This window comes from Nestor notabilis, unplaced genomic scaffold (genome assembly GCF_000696875.1).
Source record: "Nestor notabilis isolate BGI_N333 unplaced genomic scaffold, ASM69687v1 scaffold12375, whole genome shotgun sequence".
Taxonomy (NCBI): Eukaryota; Metazoa; Chordata; class Aves; order Psittaciformes; family Psittacidae; genus Nestor; species Nestor notabilis.
The window spans coordinates 4,201-25,902 of record NW_009930685.1 but is presented as its reverse complement, the minus strand read 5'-3'; the positions used below and the strand labels follow the sequence as shown (position 1 = coordinate 25,902).

Here is a 21,702-nt window from a genome sequence, read left to right as displayed (position 1 = left end):
TATGCTTTTATTCTGTGTATGTTAGGATAATCAGACAGAAGATTGGTCCTGACACAGAGTGGGAGCAGGGCTTCAGTTCTAAAGAGTTCATGCAGGAACGGCTACACAGGTCTATTCAGAGATCCAACTACAACAAAAGGAAAGTGGAGACCATGGTTATCAGCAAATGCTTAGAGAAAGCATACAAATTAGATTATTTTCTTCAACAGATCTTTGCTATTCTTCCCCATCTCCTTCCAAGCTGGTGTCCCAGGCTGCTTCACTTCCCCCATCTGTAATGTGTTTCTAGCTCTTGATCATCCTTGTCTCCTTTTTCCATAGTTCTTCTCTATCTATCTTTTTCAAAATGGGAGATCAAACATGCAGATAGTATTTAAGGTGAGGTTGTGGTTTAGATATGTAGAGAGACCTAATTATGGCTTTGTGTTTAGTTTTGTGTTCTTTCTAAAACTGAAGGAACTGAACTGTATTCAGTTTTTAACTGTTGCTCAGCAATGACATGGTATCTTTAGAAATCTTACTGTGTCTCTTGGAACTCTGCCTCAAGTGGTAATACCTAACTTAGAGGTCTTTACTGTATGTGTATGGTTAAGACTATTTTTCTGTACACTTTATGAGATTGAATTTAATCTTCTGTTATTTTTCTGTGACAATTCAGTATTAAAGCATTATTCTGCAAGTCTGCAGCTTGGGATTTGAATGTTCTAAATCATTTTGCATACCATCTGCAAGCTTTGTTACCACACACCTCCTCTTTTCCTTCCCCAATGCATTCGTTGTCTAGGTGTGGGTTTTGAGGGATAAGGAATCTGTTCAGATGAATTCTCCCTGTGGTAAACATACGCACTGTTTTAAGGGTCAAAGATCATAGAGTGAAAAGGCTGACTGCTGTATAAATTGTTGTCTTTCTCCTCCCTACTTCTCTTTCCTCTGTTGCAGAGAGCCTCTTCCTCTCTGAGCCAGAGAGTTACCACTACTTGAACCAGTCTGGTTGTGTGACTGATGAGAACCTGAATGACGTAGAGATGTTCAGTAAGGTCATGGTGAGTCTTGTCCTAACTCCTCCTGAACTTCTGAGCACAGTCTCATGGGCTAAACGTGCTGCAGGGTCTAGATCCCACAGGCAGAATTTATTTGTCCTAAGACAAAATATGGTGTGCAACCAGTCTGAAATTCAGCTCTATCTTTTTATGGTAAAAACAAGGCTCAAAAAGTGGTTTTTCTATACAGAAATGGGGGAATTGGGGAAGCAGTCAAGGATGAATAATAATTTAGAATGACGTAGACTTTGGGGAGCATAAACTCCACCCCATAATGGTTCCTGGGAGCCCTCTAGATGGCCTGGTGCAGGAAATCTCACATGGACCATTAGAAGGGGAACAGTTTGGTCTGAAGGTAGTGTTCTCCTGAAATGTTCTGGTGAAGTTGTATCACCTGTGCAAATACCATATTCTGAAATATCACACAAATTTCAGTAGACATCTGTAACTTTACCAGAGGCTATGGGTTTAGCAGGATGAGTATGCAATTCATGTTTTGTTTGATAAGTGGTTATTGGTCAAAAGGCTTTAGTAATGTAGGTGAAACCAGATAGGCAAGCTGAGAGGAGTCAGCTTAGGATTTCAGTAGGTCCTATGTAAGTATGAGTTAAGGGAAAGAAATGTCTCCTGCACAGCAGAGGTTTCAATAGCAACATGGGATTTATACTTCAGCTGAGGAGACAACTGGAGTAAAGAAGGGAACTAGAATCCTGAAGCGCCCCACTGGCAGAGTGAATGTGTGAAAACTAGGTCTTACCTTTCAATGTCAATTTATGCCCCAAGAACCTAGGCTCACATGCACGCACTAAGCAGAGGGAATGTACCATACTTGCTCATTATCTGGTAACCTGGTTTTAACCATCTAGCAGTCAATGCTGAAAGCCTGGTTTTAAATCTTGCTGCATTAATCTATTATTCTAAGATAGAGGAAATTAAGGGGTTTACCTGGATCAAATAAGAATTCCGCCTCCAGGGAAGACAATAAAGCAGAATGTAGAAGCAGTCCGGTGACATCTATAACCTGTACTGTCAGTGTTCAGGAAAGGATTTCCTCACACAGGCACAAACATGTTCTTCCTGTGACAGGCAACAGCAGCAGCAAACTCCAGCTTGAGGACAGGGCAAATATCCACCTGCTTTAGATGGGGATAGAATAAATGATGGAGAGAATGGGAGACAATGAAGATCATTAACAGATGTGTAGCTTAGAGAGCGTCTGTGCTGTTCCATTTCTCTTTGATTCGTGATTAATATAATTCTGAGGTTTACATCTTACACAGGCTGGGGATAGGTGTGGTGGTTGCATTGTACTGTGGCTGTATGTACAGCCAACATTAGCAGTATGGTTTTGCTTAGACTGCCATGAAGGTGGTGGACTTCAGCACTGAAGAAATCAGAGACATCTTCAGACTTCTTTCTGGCACTCTTCATTTGGGAAATGTTGAATTCATGACAGCTGGCGGGGCCCAGGTCACAACAAAAGCCGGTAAGTGTGACCCCAGCAACTTGGTAAACCATTCAAAGCCCTGTAAGGTCCCCAGTAAAGCTCACTCCATTGTCCTTTCTTCCTCAGCTATGCTGATCTGCAGTGCCTTTGCGAGCAGTTTCTCTGCAGTTTAACCCTGCAAAACCATTGCCACAGGATGCATGGCTCTAAAGCACTGATATGATTTAGTTGGGCTGTGGCCATGTAATCCATTTGTTGTCCTGGATACTCTCAGACTGACTACAGTCTCATGTCTTCTCTTTTGCATTGAAAAAGCTGAAAGAAATAAGAACATAGAGGATTTTGAGTTAAAAGTAGTCTGTTAAGAGACTTCCCTACATCTTCCTTTGAGTATCTGCTAGTGTGCACTGTGTTACAATTATGCAAGCTGAGCTGGTCTGGTAAAGTGAATCCCTAAACAGACAGAAGCAATAAATATATATTACAAATGCTTCAAGTCTTAAGTTAATTGCCCGTCTTCTTGACATTCAAGTTTAGTAATCCCACTCTCAGATGGCACTACTGTGCCCTTAGGAAAACACATCTTCTCATTCAATAAATATTTTACTGGTGCTGATCTTTACACAGTGCTTTGCTCTTCTGGTTGTCAGCAGAAAGGCTGACTTACATGAGTGTCTGACTGTGGCCAGTAACAGATGCTGACCCTTCCTTATACTGGAGCTTATAGCTTTGAGTATGCCAAAGAGAATTAAGTAAAGAGGAGTGTGTTTTGTGCTGGGCTTTAGTCACTTGCCTTGTAGAAGTCCCTGGGATTTCCTTGCTGAGCTGTAGAATATGGATCCCCCATGAATGATGGGGATCCATCCAGAGGAAAAAAAAGTGTGTCCTCCTTTGTCATCAGTGCTGAACATTGCCAGTGACCTCCTGGGCTTAGATGCCTTTCAGCTTTCTGAAGTACTGACACAGAGGTCCATGATTCTGCGTGGGGAAGAGATCAGCTCCCCTCTCACTGTGGAGCAGGTAAGTGCCCAGTGCTGCTTCTGCCACTTCTGCATTTCCAGACCCTCTCTCTTCCTCCTGTATCATCCATTGAAGCTTAGGGCTTCCTGTTACACTCCCTAGGTGCTCACCTGTGTCCTCAAGTATTTTGCCCTCACTGGTAGTTCAGGTCCCAGTGTTGACTCTGCTTTTTAGGCTTTACAGGGGAGTTCATTTGCAAATAGCAATGCACAATACTGGTTTTAAGTCACCTTTCGCTCACCTAGAATTAGGTCACACTTCTGTCATGCAAAAGGTAGATCAGATGTTTTGGGGTAATTGCACATGTGCGTGCTTTTACCTTGCAAAACTCCCAGGTTAAGCTGCATTTACTGCAAAAAAAAAAAGCTTGCACACAGTTACCATGAAACATTGGGCAGATAGTAGATTGCTACCCCTCAGTAGCTTCTTTGTATCCGTACAGCCACAAAAGGGGACCAAATAAATTGATATGTAGTTCTTATCTTCTGAACCTGTACTGTGTGCTGGAGCCAGTCCTGCTTATCTATTACATTTCTCTGTGGTTCATCACAGCGTTGTGCCTACTAACTTTAACTTTTGTATTGCTGATCAGTTGAGGGCACTCTTGGTGTTTTAGGTCCATGCACAGCTAACTGTAGAAAATCTTCTGTCATTAATAAGATGCAAGACACTGGGAAACAAGGAACAATATTGCTAGGATGGAAGAAGCATCATGTTATAGCAAAATTAACATCTGTAATGGAAATCTTGTGCTGGCATGGACTGCAGAGGGTTATGAATCCAACCCCTACACTGTCAGAGAAACCAGGGTTACTAGGCTCTCTCTGACGGATGTCTGTCTAACTTTCCTTCAGATTTCCCATGGAAGGAATTTCACAGCCTCTTTAAGTATCCTGCTGTAGCTGCAGTGGAGTCTGGAACTGAAAAGATTTTCCTCATATTTAGATTACCTTTGACATCCCAGCTGTCCACCTTATAAGCTTCCGCTTCTGTGAAGTTTTTCATGTGATGTTCTCTTTTCTAAGCTAAACAATCCAGTTCCTTCGATGTTTCCTTGTAAGTAATTTTCTAAATCTCTTCTTCTTCTTCTGTCTCTGTTTTCCCACGTCTTTCAAGAAGTGGAGTGACCCTAACTGGACACCGTGTTCAAGCTGAAGCCTCAGCAGTGCTCATTACAGCAAAGTAGTCACTTCTTTTCTTGCTGTGAACACACCTGCTAATATATCACAAACTGAGCTTTGCCTTTAAGAAATAGTTTGGTTTTTTGGTTTTTTTGTTTTTTTTTTTTTTTTTTGTTTGGTTTGGGGTTTTTTTGTGTGTGTGGTTTGTGGTTTTTTTCATAATCTGTCACCTTTCTTTGCAATGAAATTGTGTGAAAATAATTTTTCAGTATATAGTCTGTGGTAGATACCCTCAGTATCCAGTACCACAGTTTCTCTTCTCGGCTATCTGTCCCAAATAAGCTACAATTTTCCATATCAGTGCACAAGGATGGATAACAAATAATGCCAGATATACCTTATGCAGCCCAGAGCAACGGTGTGCAGTTGTAGGATTCACAAAAATCTCCCAGAACAGAGGTTTCTGTTATACTATAGCTATTCCTGTTGGACCCCACACTTACTGCTTGCAGCCCGGTGCAGTACTAAGACTGCAAGAAAATGATTATAATGCAAGTGGATGCTCACACATGGAGCATCCACTGGTGGAGAAGTGAGCAAGTGGGTGAGCCTGTTGCACTGAGCACTGGGTCTGTACAGACTGTTTGGGCTTAAGCCATCGTGTGTGGTGCCCACCTATTCCCACTTGTTCTGAGAAGGCATTGATAGAGCTGCCAGGGATTTCTCATTATGTAATGGGCTTGTTACCCATCTGAGCTTTGACATTTCAGTGGGCTGAATGGATGAACTGGTCTGAAAGCAGGCAAAGCTGGGAGAATGAAAGGAGCCTTTGAGAATCTCATTTGCGCAATATTGTGGGGAAGGGAGCTTTGCTTACAGCTGTATGGGGAGGTACTGTTCCTGAAAAATGAGTCCAACTAGCTGTGTAGCCAGAGACAGTGCAGAGGCATGGCCTTGAGGGTATCCTCAGTCCCAACTAATAAGACAGACCATCTGGTAGAGAGAAAAAGTACCCAGAAAAGGTGTGTGTGCCCACGGTTTGAAATGTTCTCTTCTGTGGAGAAGAGAGGTTGCTGTGTGTCCTCAGCCTTGGGCTGCTGGAGAGAACGTACAACCCAGGAATAGAAAGGAGCAAAAAAAAAGGTGAGATTCAGTGAAAAGCAGGATCTTGCAGGCTGAGCCTAAGCAGCTTGCTGAGAGGGGCTGGGAGGATTCAGAGTCAGTTGGCCTGTGCCATTAGCAAAGCAGAAGGGAAGAGGTCCCGTTATTCAGGCTTGCAGAACTGAAGAGCATGAGGGTGCATTTATAAGATCTGTCATTGCGGGTCAGGCCCACTGAAGGAATTAACCTGGTGTCACAGGTGAGACAGATTAAGCAACCTAGATACTGCAGTTTATTTCTGAAATGACCAGATTATAGCTTTTACACTACTTGATTATTCCACATACTTGCACACTTACCCCTCAGCATTATGTTCATTAGATGTCAACTTCTTTTCCCAGTTGGGAGATTGCTACTTGTCCAGGAAGGTTGGGCAGAAAGCTGTGTTGGTTCATGTTGTGTAGCTCCTTGCAGTTACCAGTCTCAGGAGCTACAAGGCAAGGTCCTTGGGCATACCCTGACATTTGTCTCCACATGTCTCTGATCTCCAGGATCCTTCTCCACTTCCAGCATCTTTCTTCCAGTCAAGGTCTTTGCCATCTTCCTTCCTGGCCCCTTTTACTACTCTCTGGGATCATGGCTTATTTTTGGGAACCCTTATTTTTGGCTTCCTCTTCTTTCCAGGACCCTAAACCCTGGTTTCCAGTCTAAATAATCTATGTACAGAAGGAAAACGTGCAGTCAGCCTCTTAATTTGTGGTTGTGTCTCATGTCTCTTTATTAACTGGGAGATTTCGGTGTGCCCCTTTTGCTTAGTTCAAATGTTACCAAAATTTAGAACCAGCCCATTCCTGTTACAGCTGTTAAGTAGTAGGCTTTTGCTTGGTATTTCAGTAGTTCTGTTTCGGACATTGATCCACACACTTGCATACACCTAGCTATCTACTGCCTATTAGCTGTTGTAATTCAGGGGTTTTTTTCCACCTGTGACATTTCATTATGATCACTGCATGAGATGCTGAGTCAGCTCCAGAAAGATCTCTCAACCCATACTCTTCTTGGGGCATGTGTCCGGGCTGTTGGCCAGTCTACCTGGCTTGCAGTAAGATAATACTGTTTGCAGGAAAGTGTTGGAGAGGGGATTTTTGAGGGTAGCTGGGTGACAGAATACTCTATTAAATCCTACCCTACCAGTTTTTGAAAAACTGAGCAGACACCCAGTTGACAGCTCTAATAGGAGTACTGAACCGAGATACCTTGCCTGTCTCTGCAAATGTTGGCTCAGGTCATGCAAATGTCTGCTGCAGTTTAGTCATGAGGTATTTTGCTACCTTCCCTGCCCCAGCACTTGTTCCAAAAGATGTCAGTGAATTTGCTTCTTCCTTCAGGCTTTCAAGTTCAGTTACCCAAAGGTCATACATACTACATCTGTGTGTGGCTGGGCTATTTCCAAACTTGAATGTTCATTGTACATATAAACAATGCACCATACACAACCAGGAGAGACATCTGAAGAGGAGAGGAGGAACCTGAAGTCCCACAGAGGTTTGTGGTGCCCCTTATGCCTTCTCATCTCCCTGTGACTCATATTTTCTATTTACAGGCAGCTGACTCCAGGGACTCCCTCTCTATGGCGCTCTATTCCCAGTGTTTTTCATGGCTCATTAGCAAGATTAATACGAAGATCAAAGGCAAGGAAAACTTTAAGTCTGTGGGCATCCTGGATATCTTTGGCTTCGAGAACTTTCAGGTCAGGATTTTGCCTTTGCAGGGTGCGTTGGTCTGGTAGATGTCAGCCCATACAGGAAGGAATTTTGGTTGGTTTGTATCATGTTTAGGTTACAACAGAGCATCCTGGGATGTCTCCACTGCCACTTACCCCTGAAAGCGGCAAGATATGTTAGCTGCCCATATCTGCTACCTGCATTAACGTAGACTGATATTCAAGGTCTGGTTTGTGACACAGGCCAGAAGCAGATGTACTGTGATAGATAATACTGAATTTTTGACTTGTGTACAAATTAAATGTCCAACTTCTACATGCACGATGTTCATTTACATGTGTTTTGCTTTGTGTTAAGAATCTTTGTGTAATGCTTCTGACTGCAGCTGATGAGGGATGAATGTTGAACAGCTGTATAGTGACTGCTTTGATATTTCACAGAAGAGCAAGCCTAGTGACCTAACACTAATGGAATTATATTTCTTTCTTCCTAAGAAGAAGAGAAATGTGATTGTCTTTAGCATCCTTTACTACCATTTAGGCCTAGTGAATGAACCTTGCATTGAATGAACCAGCTACAAAGGCTGTTTTCCTAGGGCACTTCCCATACTGTCCTTCTCAGGTCCATCTGATACCCCTTGCTCCTATGCTCTCTGGCTTTATTCCAACCAAGTCTGGCACCTTCCCCATCGCTGCTACAGATTCTTTTAGAGCCCAGCTTAAATTAAGTTTTATAATCTTTGTTTCTTCTTACAGGTGAATCGTTTTGAGCAGTTTAATATTAACTATGCAAATGAAAAACTCCAGGAATATTTCAACAAACATATCTTCTCCTTGGAGCAGCTGGAGTACAACAGGTGACAAACAGAGGGAGCAGGGCCCTATTTCTTTAATGGGTGGTTGAATGGAGGACATCATTCCTCCTTTGTGCTGTCCCGTCCCTACCTCTAAGGCAGGAAAGGCATCTGGACCTTAGTGCAACTCTGACTGTGGATGTATCTCTGTGCTTTTCCAGCATAGGTAGGTCACTTGTCTCCAAGAAAAGCTTTCTCTCTTACAGTATTTAGAAAGTCCAGATTTCCTTCTGTCTCTCAGCTGAATGAGAAGACTGTGGGCTTTAACCAATTAGAACACATGGTCACTGGCCTTGTTACTGATTTCAGTAATGATTTACCTAAGGTAGTGGTGGTGTTATGCAGCTAGAATTTGGTGTGCAAAAAGTAAAGTCCCTAAAGATAGATGTTAGACAGCTGACAAGTCTTTCTGTCCTAGAGATTCCTATCTCTATGAAAAGAGTTCTTTTCCTCAGCAAGGAAATTTAATTCAGGCTGTTTCCTGAGTTTAAAGAGTATGGGGCCTTCTGCACAGCTGTTTTACTTCTGTGGGCTTCATGTTGGATTGTTTTGTGATTATTTTGTGAAGTACCTGGATGTTCTAGATTATTTCTGCTTCTAGAGAAGGCTGCTAGACAAATACTTCTGTTCTTGCTCTGAAACAGAAGCCTTTATGTTTGTGAATGAAGCAATTGAATAGGGTCAGCAAGGGCAAATGACAGCAGCCTTGTAAAAGGAGACAGTTGAATAGGCAATTCATGAAATGCTGAAGATTACAAAACTGCAAGGCTATTTATGCACTCAATTCTCAGGCCAATTCCACCATTGCAGGAAGTTTGTGTTAAGAATGGTATCATAGTGACAAAAGATTTTTTCCTGATGATTACATAGGAGTATAACTTCTGCAGCTGAACTTTGGAAAGAACAAGAGAATTTCATTGTTCATCAATTTATTCTAGGATGAGGTGTTTAAAGCTCATCTGTCAGAGTAACAGCTCTGCTTCCTCAGGTTTAGTAAATAGCTCAGTGTATTTCACCATTTGATTAGATAAGGGGTCTGTGGCACTAGAGACAACTTGATTCATTTGTGATTTTGATTTGCTTCGGAAAACTCTGCTCCCTTCAATTCTGGAAGGTCTTCTTGCTCTTAGAAGGAATCCAAGAGGTCTTTTTGTAAAAAAAAAAAAAAAAAAAAGGCTCCTCTGACACCCATTGTTGCAAAAATCTGAAACACTGTGAACTGATTTTTTGTCATTAAGTGGTTAAGATATTTCATTCCCTGTGAGGGATAGATAATTCTTTCGTTTCTTCAGAAATTACTCCAGTTTGTTGCTTCCAACTGTTGCCCACAGTTTCTGAATGCTTTGAACCTGAAAGTACAAAGCCAAGGCTGAAGGGTTTGTAGACAACAGCTTCACTATCTTCAAAATGTTAGCCTTCACCTGAAAGGTGTCTGTATCAGAATGTCATTAAGTAGCTTCACACATAGCCTATAGTCTTCCTTGGATTCCTGTGCAAGAGTTATTCCAAGGCTTCTCTGAATTCTGAAACCAGAAATGGCCTGTATTATGGGAGTATAAGAAGGTGGTAAGAGAGGGGAATACACATTCAGCACAGATTTACAGAATTACATGCATAATTTTTGAAGCACGCTTACCACACTGCTGTGCCTACTGGAGCTCTCATTCTGAAAGATGCAGAGTCACCCTGCAGGTCCCCTGCATGTCAGACCAAAGCTTATCTGTCTCATCCTCTTCAAAACTCTCCCTGAAAAGTTGTTCCTGTCTCTTCTTTGGGTGGACTCATAAATTATGGCTCAGTCTTCTGGTGGATGTGCTTCAGGTCTGCTTTCCAGATTGGTGGGTAAGCAGTTGACTCTTGAAGCTGTGTAACAAGCTGTCCATCGTGACCACCACTTGGCCTGATGCTCATCACTCCTGAAAGAACAACTGAGAGCAACTACAGTTTCTTACTGCTTGGTGTGGAATTTGCTGAATGACTACAAGATAAGCATCAGTCTAAAACACTGGGATGGCTAAGAAAGGCTGTCTCCTACTTCCATCTCCTTGTGTCAGCCAGTGCATTCTGTGTCCTATTCTTTTTCCTCATACATGGCAAAGCCTAATTCCTGCAAATTGTCTTGAGTCCTGGGACAGCTGCCATGCTCAGCTAATTCTATTGTCCTGCACCTCCAGGGCACTGGATCTTCCATTTCACATCTTTCTTCTGTTTGTTCTTGACTGTCAGGGAAGGGATAAACTGGGAAGCCATTGACTGGATGGATAATGCAGAGTGCCTGGACCTTATCGAGAAGGTGAGCAGTTATCTGTGATGGTTTGTAAGGGATCACAGTGAGGACTGCTGATTGTCTTGAAACCCTCCTTAGGGTTTCCTGCTTTTAAAAAAAGGTAGTTGCTTAGATCCTTTTCCCATCATGACCTGGCAAAAGTATGAGCTGTTCTAGCCATAGTACCAACTCAAGAAAAGAGATCTCTGCTCATTGTTGAGAGTAAGCTTAGGGAGGGTGTCATAGTTTTAGACAGGGAGCAGTGTTTAAGTAAAACCTTAATGTGAATTTTTAGTAAATAATCTCCACTTATGTTCTGCTTGCGGAATGCATTGACTGGCCAGAATTCTGCTTTCAGATGAAGCTTTGCTGGGTATAACTCAGGGACTGTTGCTCAATGTGCTGTCCAGAACTCCAGCTCTTGGCTTGGTGCTGTGTAGTTAGAGCTTTTGATGACTGTAAAAGCCCCTCTCTTGTTCGGCTGTAGAAACTGGGTCTACTGGCTTTGGTGAATGAAGAGAGTCGATTCCCCAAAGGCACAGACAACACCCTTCTGGAAAAACTTCACAGCCAGCATATGGTAAGTAATAAAATAACCTGGCAGACAAAAGATCAGTATGTTAGCCCCATCAGCATTTCAAAACTAAAAGTGAACGTTTTGTTGATATAAAATATGTGCTTTGTGCAAGAAATTTAAAATGCCTTAGGCCCGAAACCTGAAAATGGTCACTTGCGCATATAGAGGGAGGGATTGTGCGTTCCACAGCCTGTGGGTAGAGGAGATTTGAATCTGTAGCATGGGATGGAGGTCAGATTCTGCTGGTCTGCAATGGGACATGAGGCAGCACCCCAGGCACAGGATGCTGCTGCACAGTGTGCATGGGTTTCTCTTGCCAGCTGACTCACAGGCGTCTGCTCCAGAGCATGTCAGATCTTTGTCTCCTGGGGCTGGGGACAGCTTTTGCCTCATGACTTTTAATGAAAGCTTTCTTACTGTTCCTAATTAATTAAATTCTTTCCTCCTCTTTCTTGCATTTTGGACACAGGAGTAGAAGGATTTTTCATGCAGGTCTGAAAGTTACCCTGGGGACACAGAAACCACAGCGTGATCACTGTAGCAATCTCTTACCTTGTCTCTGGTACAGCCAGCATAGTTCTTCTTAATAGAAAATAGACTGAAAACAAAGCAAATGAAACCGTGTAGCAGAGACATACGGAATAATTTACTACTGTAGTAAGAACATAGTCAGCTAATGTTTCCTAATCTTCCAACTCAGGCTTCATTCAAGTCTGAAAATGCGCAAGTTTGTATCCTTTATCTGAATTTTTTTTTTTTAATTTGTATGGATGCAGATATTCTTATTTTTCATATTTGTATCTAACTCTGCTAGTAATACTCATGACTACAAATTGGATACAATATCAATAATTTCTGGTTGGCTGCTTACACATAGTTTTGTGGAAGTATTTCCTTTCTTTAGGCTTAAATCAATGCCTTCAGTTTAGTCTGCTGTAGCTTTTCCTTGTATTATGTAGGTGTATGGGAATGCTTGATTTACCTTCTTATTTTTTTATCATTGCTGGTATTTTGTTAACTTTTAATAAAGTACTTATGAATATTTTTATTACATCACTTCTTTTGAATTTTATTTCTGAACTGTCCCAAACTCCTCAGTTTGTCTCCAAATGGAGAAATTTCAAAGCTCCTCTTTCTTTCTGCTGTTTGTCTCTGAATTTCTCTGCATATTTTCTCTATTCTTTTCTGAGATAAATAATCAGACTAGAATGCAGTTCCCTTGGTAAGAAGGTACCTGTGGTTTATTGTACAGCAGCATGAGACTATCAGTATTATTTTGCATTCCCTTGCGTCCCACGACATTTTGGTTGCTATTTTTGGTGATTTCTGTGCTTTAAGTAGCCTTTTCATTAAGCTGTTCATAGCATCACCTCTGTCTGCTTTGAGGGGATAGCAGTTAACATGGAACCCTATGAGAGATGGAAGAGGCTGAGGAGTTGAAGTGCAAGGCGGAATGATGAAGTAGATAGATAGTGCTGTAGAGTTTGCATTTTTTGAAGGTGACAGCGTCATTTGTACCTGGTAAAAGTCTCTAGTGCTAGCTAGAAGAGCACTGGAAGGCATTCAGCCCATGGAAAGCCTGAAGGACATTATAACAAAACAAGCCCTCTTCTCCGTGTTTTCTGTGGATTCCAATAGGCTTAAGGAGGAAAAGCATAGAGCTGGGATTTAAGAGAATATGACCTCTGATACAACTGGGAAGAGGAGCAATAGGGGAGATGGGAGAAGGAACCAGAAGTGTTGTAGGCATGGATGAAGTATAAAGGTTTGGTAAAGAGTGAGAGGAGGGTGCCCATCAACATGAGAGAGTAATGGTCATGTTTGGAGTGGAAAAGAGGGAATTTGGGGCTGGAAAAAGATGACTGGATGGGGGAAGAGAAGAACAAAGAAATTAGGTTAACATGAAAAGGAAAAAGGCAATGAAAATGTTTTCAATAGCAATAACAAATTATCAGGGTCAGAAGCCATCCACCTGATACCGCTAAAAGAACTTGAAGATGAGACCTGAGTTACTAACATTATTATGTAACATCATACTTCAGATTTTCTTTGTACTTGTATCTGAGAAGGTGGGAAATTATTTCAATTTCTAGAAAATATTCTCAGAAATTATAGGCTTGTAATCCATATATCACTACTGGGTAAATTCACAGAATGTAAATGGCCAGTTATCTCTGTGGAGTGATGCCTATAAGACTCCATCTTGTATGAGCACTGAAGTGGAAGTTTTTTCATGGTTTACAGGGTTAGGCTAAACTGCGAGGTGCCTTACGAAACTGATTTGGTTGTAAAATGATGATGAAAAGCAGTGTAGATAAACGTAAAATGGTGTGCCTGAAGGAAAACAGTCTCAGTTTCATGTTTGAAATGATGGGCCTGAGCTGGTTGCTGCTATTCAGGAGCAGCAATCTCCCAGACAAAGGCTGTGGTGGATAGTTCCATGGAAACATCAGCTCAATAGTAATAAGAAGCCCAGATCAAGTATTAGAAATTCCTAGGAAAGAAACAGATTAGAAGCAGAAAACATTGTCATACCTCTGTATAATCCATGGATCAGCTGTGCTTTGAACAGTGTACACCATTGGGCTCCTCCCCTCAAGAAGGGGTTATATCAGATCTGATCAGCAACAAGTCTGGGGTAGCTTCAGTGTTATGTAAAACTATGTTGAAGGAAGCCTGCAGTGTGGAGAAAAATTACTTAGGTAGGATGTGATGGGTTTAAAAGTAATACATGGCCCATGGAAGACAAGTGGCACTAACTGGAGTCAGGCTCTATTTCCCTGTGCGATTGGTTGAGTGCTTCCTCCGAAAGGACATTCTGGATGCGAGAAGTCTGCATGGAATGGGCAAATATTTCAAAGAGAAATCTACTTGGAGTTTCTAGCTAGGGAGACTGCGTGAATATAATTGGAGTTCAAGAGAGCATTAGGCTGAAAGTATCATTTGCTTGCCTTGTTCGTTACTCTACCCTACATAACCACTGCTGGATGCAGAATCCTCAGCTGGATGGACCGTTGGTCTCAAGCAGCATGCCTGTTCCTATATAGCTAATGTTTTTCATAGAACAAAGAAAGGAGGAGGGGAATGAGGTAGTATAACAGATAGTAAGAGAAAGGGAAAGTTAATATTGAAAAAGGGGAAGAGAAATGCAAAGACAGATGAAATATAGAGGAAGACAGGAGATTGGTATTATCTTTTCTTTGACAAAGTAGAGGTGTGTAGGAGTTCTGCTAAGCTGCCAGCTTCCCTGCATCCTGATCCTGTGTCCTGCACCACATAGTTTGTGTGGAGCCTAGTCTACTCAGGTTTCAGACATGCAAGAATTAACATTTCATCCATGGCATGCCTGCCCAACCTTGATTCTGCAAGCCCTTGCTCACATGAGGAATGCCTTGAAGGGCTGGATTTTTCCATCTTATTGGAATACTGTATTTGTGATGTAGCTGCAGATAGCAGCAGCAGATGCAGTTGGGCTCTGCAAGAGCTACGGTCCTTCCCCATCCCAGCGTTGTCATAGTCATGGCAGAATTTCTGACTGGGCATATTTATTCTTACACTGGCATTATAAGAAGGCTTCTTTTTCTTTCATTTCAGAGCAACCACTACTATGTAAAGCCTCGGGTAACAGACCATCAGTTTGGAATAAGACACTATGCTGGTGAGGTAGGTGTTCATGGTGTGAGATGCTTGGTGTATCTTGGGTGTGTGGTCCTGCAGCTTAGGTTTTAAAAATCAGGAATATCTCCCAGAGCTGTTTGTGTTTCTGAACAGTTAGTGCCCCATACCAGATCACAGGGAGTGTGATGGGCTTAAATTAGCATGGTATTCTCCAGTACTTATATTCTCCAGCTTGGACATTTGTTTGAGTTTCTCAGCTAAGTTTTGATTTGGGAGATAAAATCCTCCTTACTTCTGTTACTTATGTTGTCTTTTTTTTCACATTCACAAGCAAAACCCAAAGTAAAAGTCACAAGGATAATTTGGCTTTTCGGGAGGAGGAGAAAAGGCTAAATACCTATTGCAAAAAGGAAAAAGTCTCCAAGCCTCCAAGGTTAAATGCTGCTCTTTGTTGTAGAGGGATATGGAGCAGATGGAGATGTGTCAAGAGAGGGCTAACCTCCTAGAATCATATCTGCAGAGCACTAGTGGCGGGGACGTCAGAGCACTGGGTGGCATAGTTAGTATTTCCTGAAATGAATGGAGTTCCTCACACCTTGCAGAGGATTTCCCTGCTCTCACACCACAGGCAAATCTCTGCAGCTGTTTCACTTTGGCTTCTGGTTTTGAGGTTTAGGGTTTTTTTGTGTTTTGTGTTTTGATTTTTTTTTAATAATTGATGGCTAAAATCCACTTTCTTGCCATTAACTGAGGAACTCTGGAGCTCTTTGACCCCAAAAATTTGTATCTTGGCACATGCTTGCAGCATTTCTTTGTAGCTCTGCTGGAGGGCTTGTATATTGAATTGTTAATGTAGAAGCGCTTAATGATTTGTACAGACTGTTCTAGCGTCTCTCTGCGTTGCAGGTGCTCTATGATGTGAGAGGCTTTCTGGAGAAGAATAGAGACACCTTTCGAGATGACATTTTAAACATGCTGAAAGACAGCAGGTATGACCTTGTTATGCTTGTGAGGAGGCCACATCTGTTGGGCTGTACTAAGCCACTTTGTGTAATAACTAGACCAAGGAAAGCAGTTGCTTTTGTCTGAGCATCAGGCATCATTCTTCAGTTTGTGCTTCAGTGTCCTGGCAAAAGAAAGGAAAGCTGGAGAAGCCAGATGAGCACAGATTTAACCAGTACTGTTGTCCCAGTTTTGAAAAAAGCTATAAAAGCACGCTGGAAATCCCTCCAGGCAGTGTTGGTTTTCTCCCTCCTCTCTTCTCCTATTCCTCTTCTTCCTCTTACCTCCCTGTCCTAATAATGGCAAATTTGCCCTGAATGAGTCAAGACTCTGCCATGCTGTCAAATGCCAGCCTCTGTATAAAGACTGCTTGTTTTCCAGCCTTCTTGTTAGTGGAGAGGTTCTGTCCTTATCCTGAGCAGACTGAGCCTTTGCTGTGGGACCAGGCATGGCCCTTGCTATTATATGCCACTGCTGCAACATGACCCTAGAGAATTGAGCTGATGTTGTCCTTCAGCAAGTCTGAAAGACAGAGGTGGTGCCTAATAGAAGGAGAGAAGCATTTAATAATTTGGAGGACTCTAGAAGTTTTTGAGTAGCAACTCTACCACATGCCTCTTACCTCAGTCCATGTATTGCCTCTGGGCTTCAGCCTGATGAAACTGTTTCAAAACTGCATCTTCTCTGAAGCCTGCTGCAGTTTGCACTGTGAGCACCCTTGAAACAACCTGAGGGAGCTGAGAGTAGAGCTGCTCATAGCTGCCTTACTTGAACAGTGGCGTCTTGGGAACATTTTACACAGGTCTTGAAGCCGGAATTGTGGTTGTCATTGTCCACCATAATAGAAGAACTCAAGGTTTTTCAACAAGTCAGAAAGGGAAATTCTGCTAGAAGCAGTCATAACAATAAACAGGCACAATCAGTGCTGGAGAATTTTGTGCAGCTTCATAAAAACCACTGTCTAAGGAGTGTCAAAACGGTGGAAGATTCCCCAGAGCTGACCTGCACTGAGGGTAGCTCTAGAAGTCCGTTAGCCACAGAAAAGCTGTGGTTGCAATTGCATGAGCATGTTGTGTGCTAGCCATGAAAGCTAGGTCAGGAGGGGTGTGACAGCACAGTCTAGCTGGAGTATCTTCAAGGTAGTTTCACCTGGGGGCATATAGCTCGAAGGAGATGTCCTTCTCAGTGCAGAATGGAGATCTCCCTTTGTGTAATATCCTACTTGACAGCATGAGATGGAGTTTCTGGTTTTGCAGCTGAGTGTGGCATACAGGGCAGCCCACAGGATCTGGGCAGCCACATGGAAAGTATTAATTTCCTCACTGAAGTGCACAGCTGAACTGCATCCTGCAGCCACTCTCTGCGACACAGCAAGAATAAAAATGAGGTGGCTCACACTAGGACAAGAGCAGTAGCTGAGAATGACAGCCATCTTCTCACAGGTGGTGGGTGTCTTGCATGTCCTTCAGTTCTTTTCTTCTCCCCTAGACTGGACTTCATCTATGACCTTTTCGAAAGAGTCTGCAGCCAGTGCAGTGAAGAGACACTGAAGATGGGCACCCAGAGGCGCAGACCGACTGTCAGTTCCCAGTTCAGGGTAGGATGTTTTCCAAGAGAGCAGCAGGCTTCTGGGGAGGAGCAGATGGGTAAAGCAATGCCTGCAGCCAAGAGGAGTCATTCATCCTTGTTTTGTGTCCAACACTGGAAATGTGAAGGAATTTTGTAGTTCTAAAAAAAGACAGTGCCACTGCCCGAAGGATTTCTCTTTGGTGTGAAATGTGAGATGCTAAGACTGATCAGAGTGGAAGAAGAAAAGAATATTTTGCTAAGTGTATGAAGTTCTTGAGGTTCTTAGATCTTCCCTGTTGGTTTGGTGTTTCAGCTAAGTGTATGTGTCATTTTAGGCCATATCTTTTACAGACATAGTGGCAATTTCAATAAAACCTTACTGGGGGGACCTTGCAAGTATGAATCTCAGCCCCTAGATTGTCTGCAAATCTTCTGTTAGTTTCACAGTTTTAGGTTCCTATATTTAAAGTTTGAGAGACTTGTAAAAATAACTCACATCAGCTGTACAGCTCTGAGAACAATGATGGCCATGTTAAAACAGCGTTAGAGTAAACTAACTGTGTGGGTGTGTTTTGGACAGGAAGTGATCTCCTGCATTACTGAAGTTTTGGTAGGCAAAGGGCATTAGGAATGGGAGTGATGTGCAAAGATCCTATTGCATCGAACATAGCACCTTTCCCTCCTATTGTGACAGATCCTTTGGGTTTTGTCTTTCTGCTTTTTAGGATTCTCTCCATTCCCTGATGGCCATGCTTAGTACTTCCAACCCATTCTTCATCCGCTGCATCAAACCAAATACAGAAAAGGCAAGTCTGTCTTCCAGCAGAACATATGCATGCACACAGACCTTCATGAGCACTCACTTGCACAAATAGCTGACAGGTGCCTCCATCAGGGTCCAAGCTGAGGATAGGAGCAGTTCCCCCTCCCCTTCCTTTTTTCCTTCTGGTTGTTTTATAGTTGAGGAAAAATACACCCTCCTTCTGGTAATCAGATTAAAAGACTATGCTGTGTATGATAGGATACAGCCATTCCTACCTCTTCCTGTGCTTGTGCAGAGTCCAGAGCTGTGGCAGAAGCAGCAGTTGCTCCTGTTTGTGGTGCCTGTAGACAATTTGTTCTGGAATGCAGGACTTCTGCAGTAGGAAGCGTCTTCTGCAGATCCCTGGCTCTGAGGCAGAGGAGGTGGATACTTCATGAGCAACTTACAGTGCTTAGAGACTGGCTCTGGCTTGTATTGTGAACTGTGATGGGGGGATATACTGCTAACTAGATTGGGTGGGGAGCTCTGAACCGGTAATTTTTCTTTGTGTGTTTTGAAACTGTGTGTGATATGGCAGAAGAAAGCCTGCTGAGGGTTTCATGCCAGAAAAGAATTCTCCATTTGTCTCTAGTTTGGCTGGAGAGAGCTTGCAAACAGAACTGAGCCAGAGTTCTACATTTTGTATGTGTTAATGCATTGTTATCATTGCTTTCCTGCCATAATCCAGCTATGACAGCAGGCTGCACACTGGGTTTTTTCCAGGATCTGCCCAACTCCCTTTTGGCCCTTTTTCTGCACCATGCAGTGTTGTGAGGTTGCTTTCCTCTTGACCCAAACTTCCCCCTTTTCACCTTGCATGTGCAGGGCTGACTTTCTACAGCGAAATGGATGACTATCCATTGTGACTATCTGTGCTCAGAGGAACAGTTAATGTTCAAGTCAGCAAAGAAATAACACCACGATCAACACTTTCTGTCTCCTTTCTTGTTTTTCAATCTGGATCATTATGTAGGCACCAAACCTCTTCAATTCAGATGTGGTGCTAAATCAGCTCCGGTACTCAGGGATGCTGGAGACAGTGAAAGTTCGAAGAGCAGGTTTCCCAATACGGCGCCTTTTCCAGGATTTTCTCAGCAGGTAATTGCTATCATTGTACCACGTTCTGTAACAGCCCCAAGGTATATGATTCTATATGCTTATTCCCTCTATAACTGCTACTACTGATATGAATCATTCGTAGGATGTTTTTCTAACCATGGCCTTATTGCCCATATCATAGGCTGATTTGGAAGCCATTTCAGGGACTTGCCTTTAGGGTAAAAGTCAGAACGGAAAAATAGCCAGACAGTCCATTTTTTTAATTTATTTTTGTAGCTTTGTCACAGATTTCCTTGTGTGATGCTGTGAAGCCCAGCTGGTCATAACATGTAAAAAGAAAATAGGCTGAAGCAAATTTTAATGGACAATATAGTTGATGATTAAAATTGGAAAGTATGATTATTTCTTTTAATTGGCTGCATCAAAAGGATTTCTTGAAGTTTAAGGCTAGAAGAGACCATTGAATATTGCTTCCTTTGTCTCTTGCAGCATTAAATGCCGCCACTATACTGAACAGAATAACTTGTGTCTAATGAAAGCACGTGTTCCAGAGAGACAGTTGTTCTTTACTGAAAAATGCTGTTTAGTTTGTACTTTATTACTGGGATTGCAACAATAACTGCCAGTGTGGTAGGAACAGATAAAGGCTGGGGGACGGAAATTTCCAAATTGGAAGGCAAACATGAAGAAGGGAGGTCTCAGAGGAAGAAGGACTAACGGGAGGAGGATAATTAAAGTTAAAAGATTAGGGAGGGGAAGGGGGGATGTGTTACTGTCATACATAATCTCATGAGATTTTGTTTGGTTCTAAGGTACAAGATGCTTGTGAAGGGGCCATGTCTTTCAGACAACAGCAGAGCTGTATGTGCAGGCTTTCTTCAGATCTATGATAGCAGCAAGAAAGGATGGCAGTTGGGTAAAACCAAGGTACTTCATCAGTGTGGGGTGGGGTATGGCTTTCTTCCAGCGGCAAGGGTGTGCGATTGCATCTGGTGAGATTCAAGCCAGTAGAAAGGGCAAAGCAGTGATGACCCTTTAATTACATTGGGCTTTGCAACTAACCTGTAGCATCTCAACTATTTCTCAGATTATGTATCTAGAGAAGTAAAAGGCTTTTTAATTTTGTTTAAACAACATCTCATTGACCAAGCCAGGTTGACTTTGTTGTGTCTGATCCAATTTCAGGATCCAAAGAAGACAAGCATGGGTCTCATTTTATACAGTTGCAGTGTGTGCCTTTACTCTTGCCTCTTGTGCCAGACGTTTTGCTTTGCTTGGCTAAACCAAATTCTTGCAGGAGGCAGTGAGCTGCTGCTTGGTATATATCTAAACTGTGAATAGGTAGTTGGATCACCAGATGTGTGGCAGCTTTCTGCTCTGGAAGCTCAGCTGATGGTTTGTGCAGTTAGCCCACATGCTAGCATACATTTTCTAGGAAAAGGTATGCAAATACTTCTTACCACTTGCAGAATTCAGACTTTATTTCTGCTCTAGTGAATGTTTAATAATTCTCTCTTGCCTGATATAGTCTGGATTTGGGGTGCAGGTTGGGGTATTTTTGTCTAGAGTATTTGTGTTTGTTTTGATTTTGTTTTGTTTTGTTTTTTTTTTCTTCTTTTCCCCAGTCATCCAAATGGAAATGTACCACTATCATTTAATAGAGAGGGAGCTGGCTGTCTCATTCTGAACTTTTTAAAGCTTTGAGACAGTTTCAAATAAAAATAGAAACTCTCTATCACAACTTTCCACATATTCCAGTAAATTCTTCAAAGAATATGCCAAGATGGGTAGTGTCCAGTTAAAGACAGCATTTCTAAGTAGAGGGTATACAGTCCATATCCAGAGCATAGGGTGGTCCATGAAAGCAACTTTTCTTGCATTTTTTGCTGTTAAGCCTTCAAAAAGTAGTTCAGAGTATTTCCAGGGTCACAATGGAACCAAAGCGATTCTAGGGAATATTCGTGTTTAATTTGCCATGAGATCAGATAATGGTATTTGTTACTTTGAGCAATCATTTCTTAATGAGTGGGTAGACTACAATGTTTCTTAAAGAACAAGCTCTTTCTCTTGCATTCTTAGAGAAGTGGTGGCAGCCCAGTGGTAGTCTGGGCTATGAACTCTGTGTGACAACTAAGGAAACCACTGGCCTTTGCTATGAGGAGATGTATTAGCCTGAAGTTTCTATGGCCTTCCTTCACATGCCTCTATTTACATTCAAGAAAGAAGGTTTTATTGCTTAGCTGTATTTCCAATTTATTTCTGTGATTAAACTGTTCCACATCTTTGATTTGGGAATCTGGTGTCTCCTCATTGGTCCCTGCAAACCAGGAGCCATTTCAGTCATTCTTGTCCCTAGATAGCCCACACTGCTTGGGTGGCTGCCAGTCTCACAGAATTTTAGTGTTAAAGACTTGTGCGGAGTGTGCGCGTGTTGCAGATCTGTTTGTGCTGGGGGAGCTTTAGAAAGTGGTGGTTAGAGCTGGTAAACATGGAGTTTGAGCTT

At 42.4% G+C, this 21,702-nt stretch overlaps 1 protein-coding gene across 1 annotated transcript in view; it reads left to right on the top strand.

Annotated features, from left to right (window-relative positions):
* LOC104406523 (unconventional myosin-X-like) overlaps positions 1-20,126 on the top strand; it is a gene marked incomplete at both ends in the record, with an annotated part of 38,547 nt that extends 18,421 nt beyond the window's left edge. Inside the window, 13 exons of the mRNA XM_010015519.1 lie at positions 940-1,043; positions 2,397-2,526; positions 3,389-3,507; positions 7,333-7,479; positions 8,209-8,309; positions 10,533-10,599; positions 11,060-11,152; positions 14,744-14,812; positions 15,674-15,756; positions 17,258-17,366; positions 18,064-18,144; positions 19,114-19,238; positions 20,012-20,126. Coding sequence (XP_010013821.1) covers positions 940-1,043; positions 2,397-2,526; positions 3,389-3,507; positions 7,333-7,479; positions 8,209-8,309; positions 10,533-10,599; positions 11,060-11,152; positions 14,744-14,812; positions 15,674-15,756; positions 17,258-17,366; positions 18,064-18,144; positions 19,114-19,238; positions 20,012-20,126 — 1,343 coding nt within the window. The remainder of the gene's footprint in view (positions 1-939; positions 1,044-2,396; positions 2,527-3,388; positions 3,508-7,332; positions 7,480-8,208; positions 8,310-10,532; positions 10,600-11,059; positions 11,153-14,743; positions 14,813-15,673; positions 15,757-17,257; positions 17,367-18,063; positions 18,145-19,113; positions 19,239-20,011) is intronic.
* Positions 20,127-21,702: the final 1,576 nt, after the last annotated feature.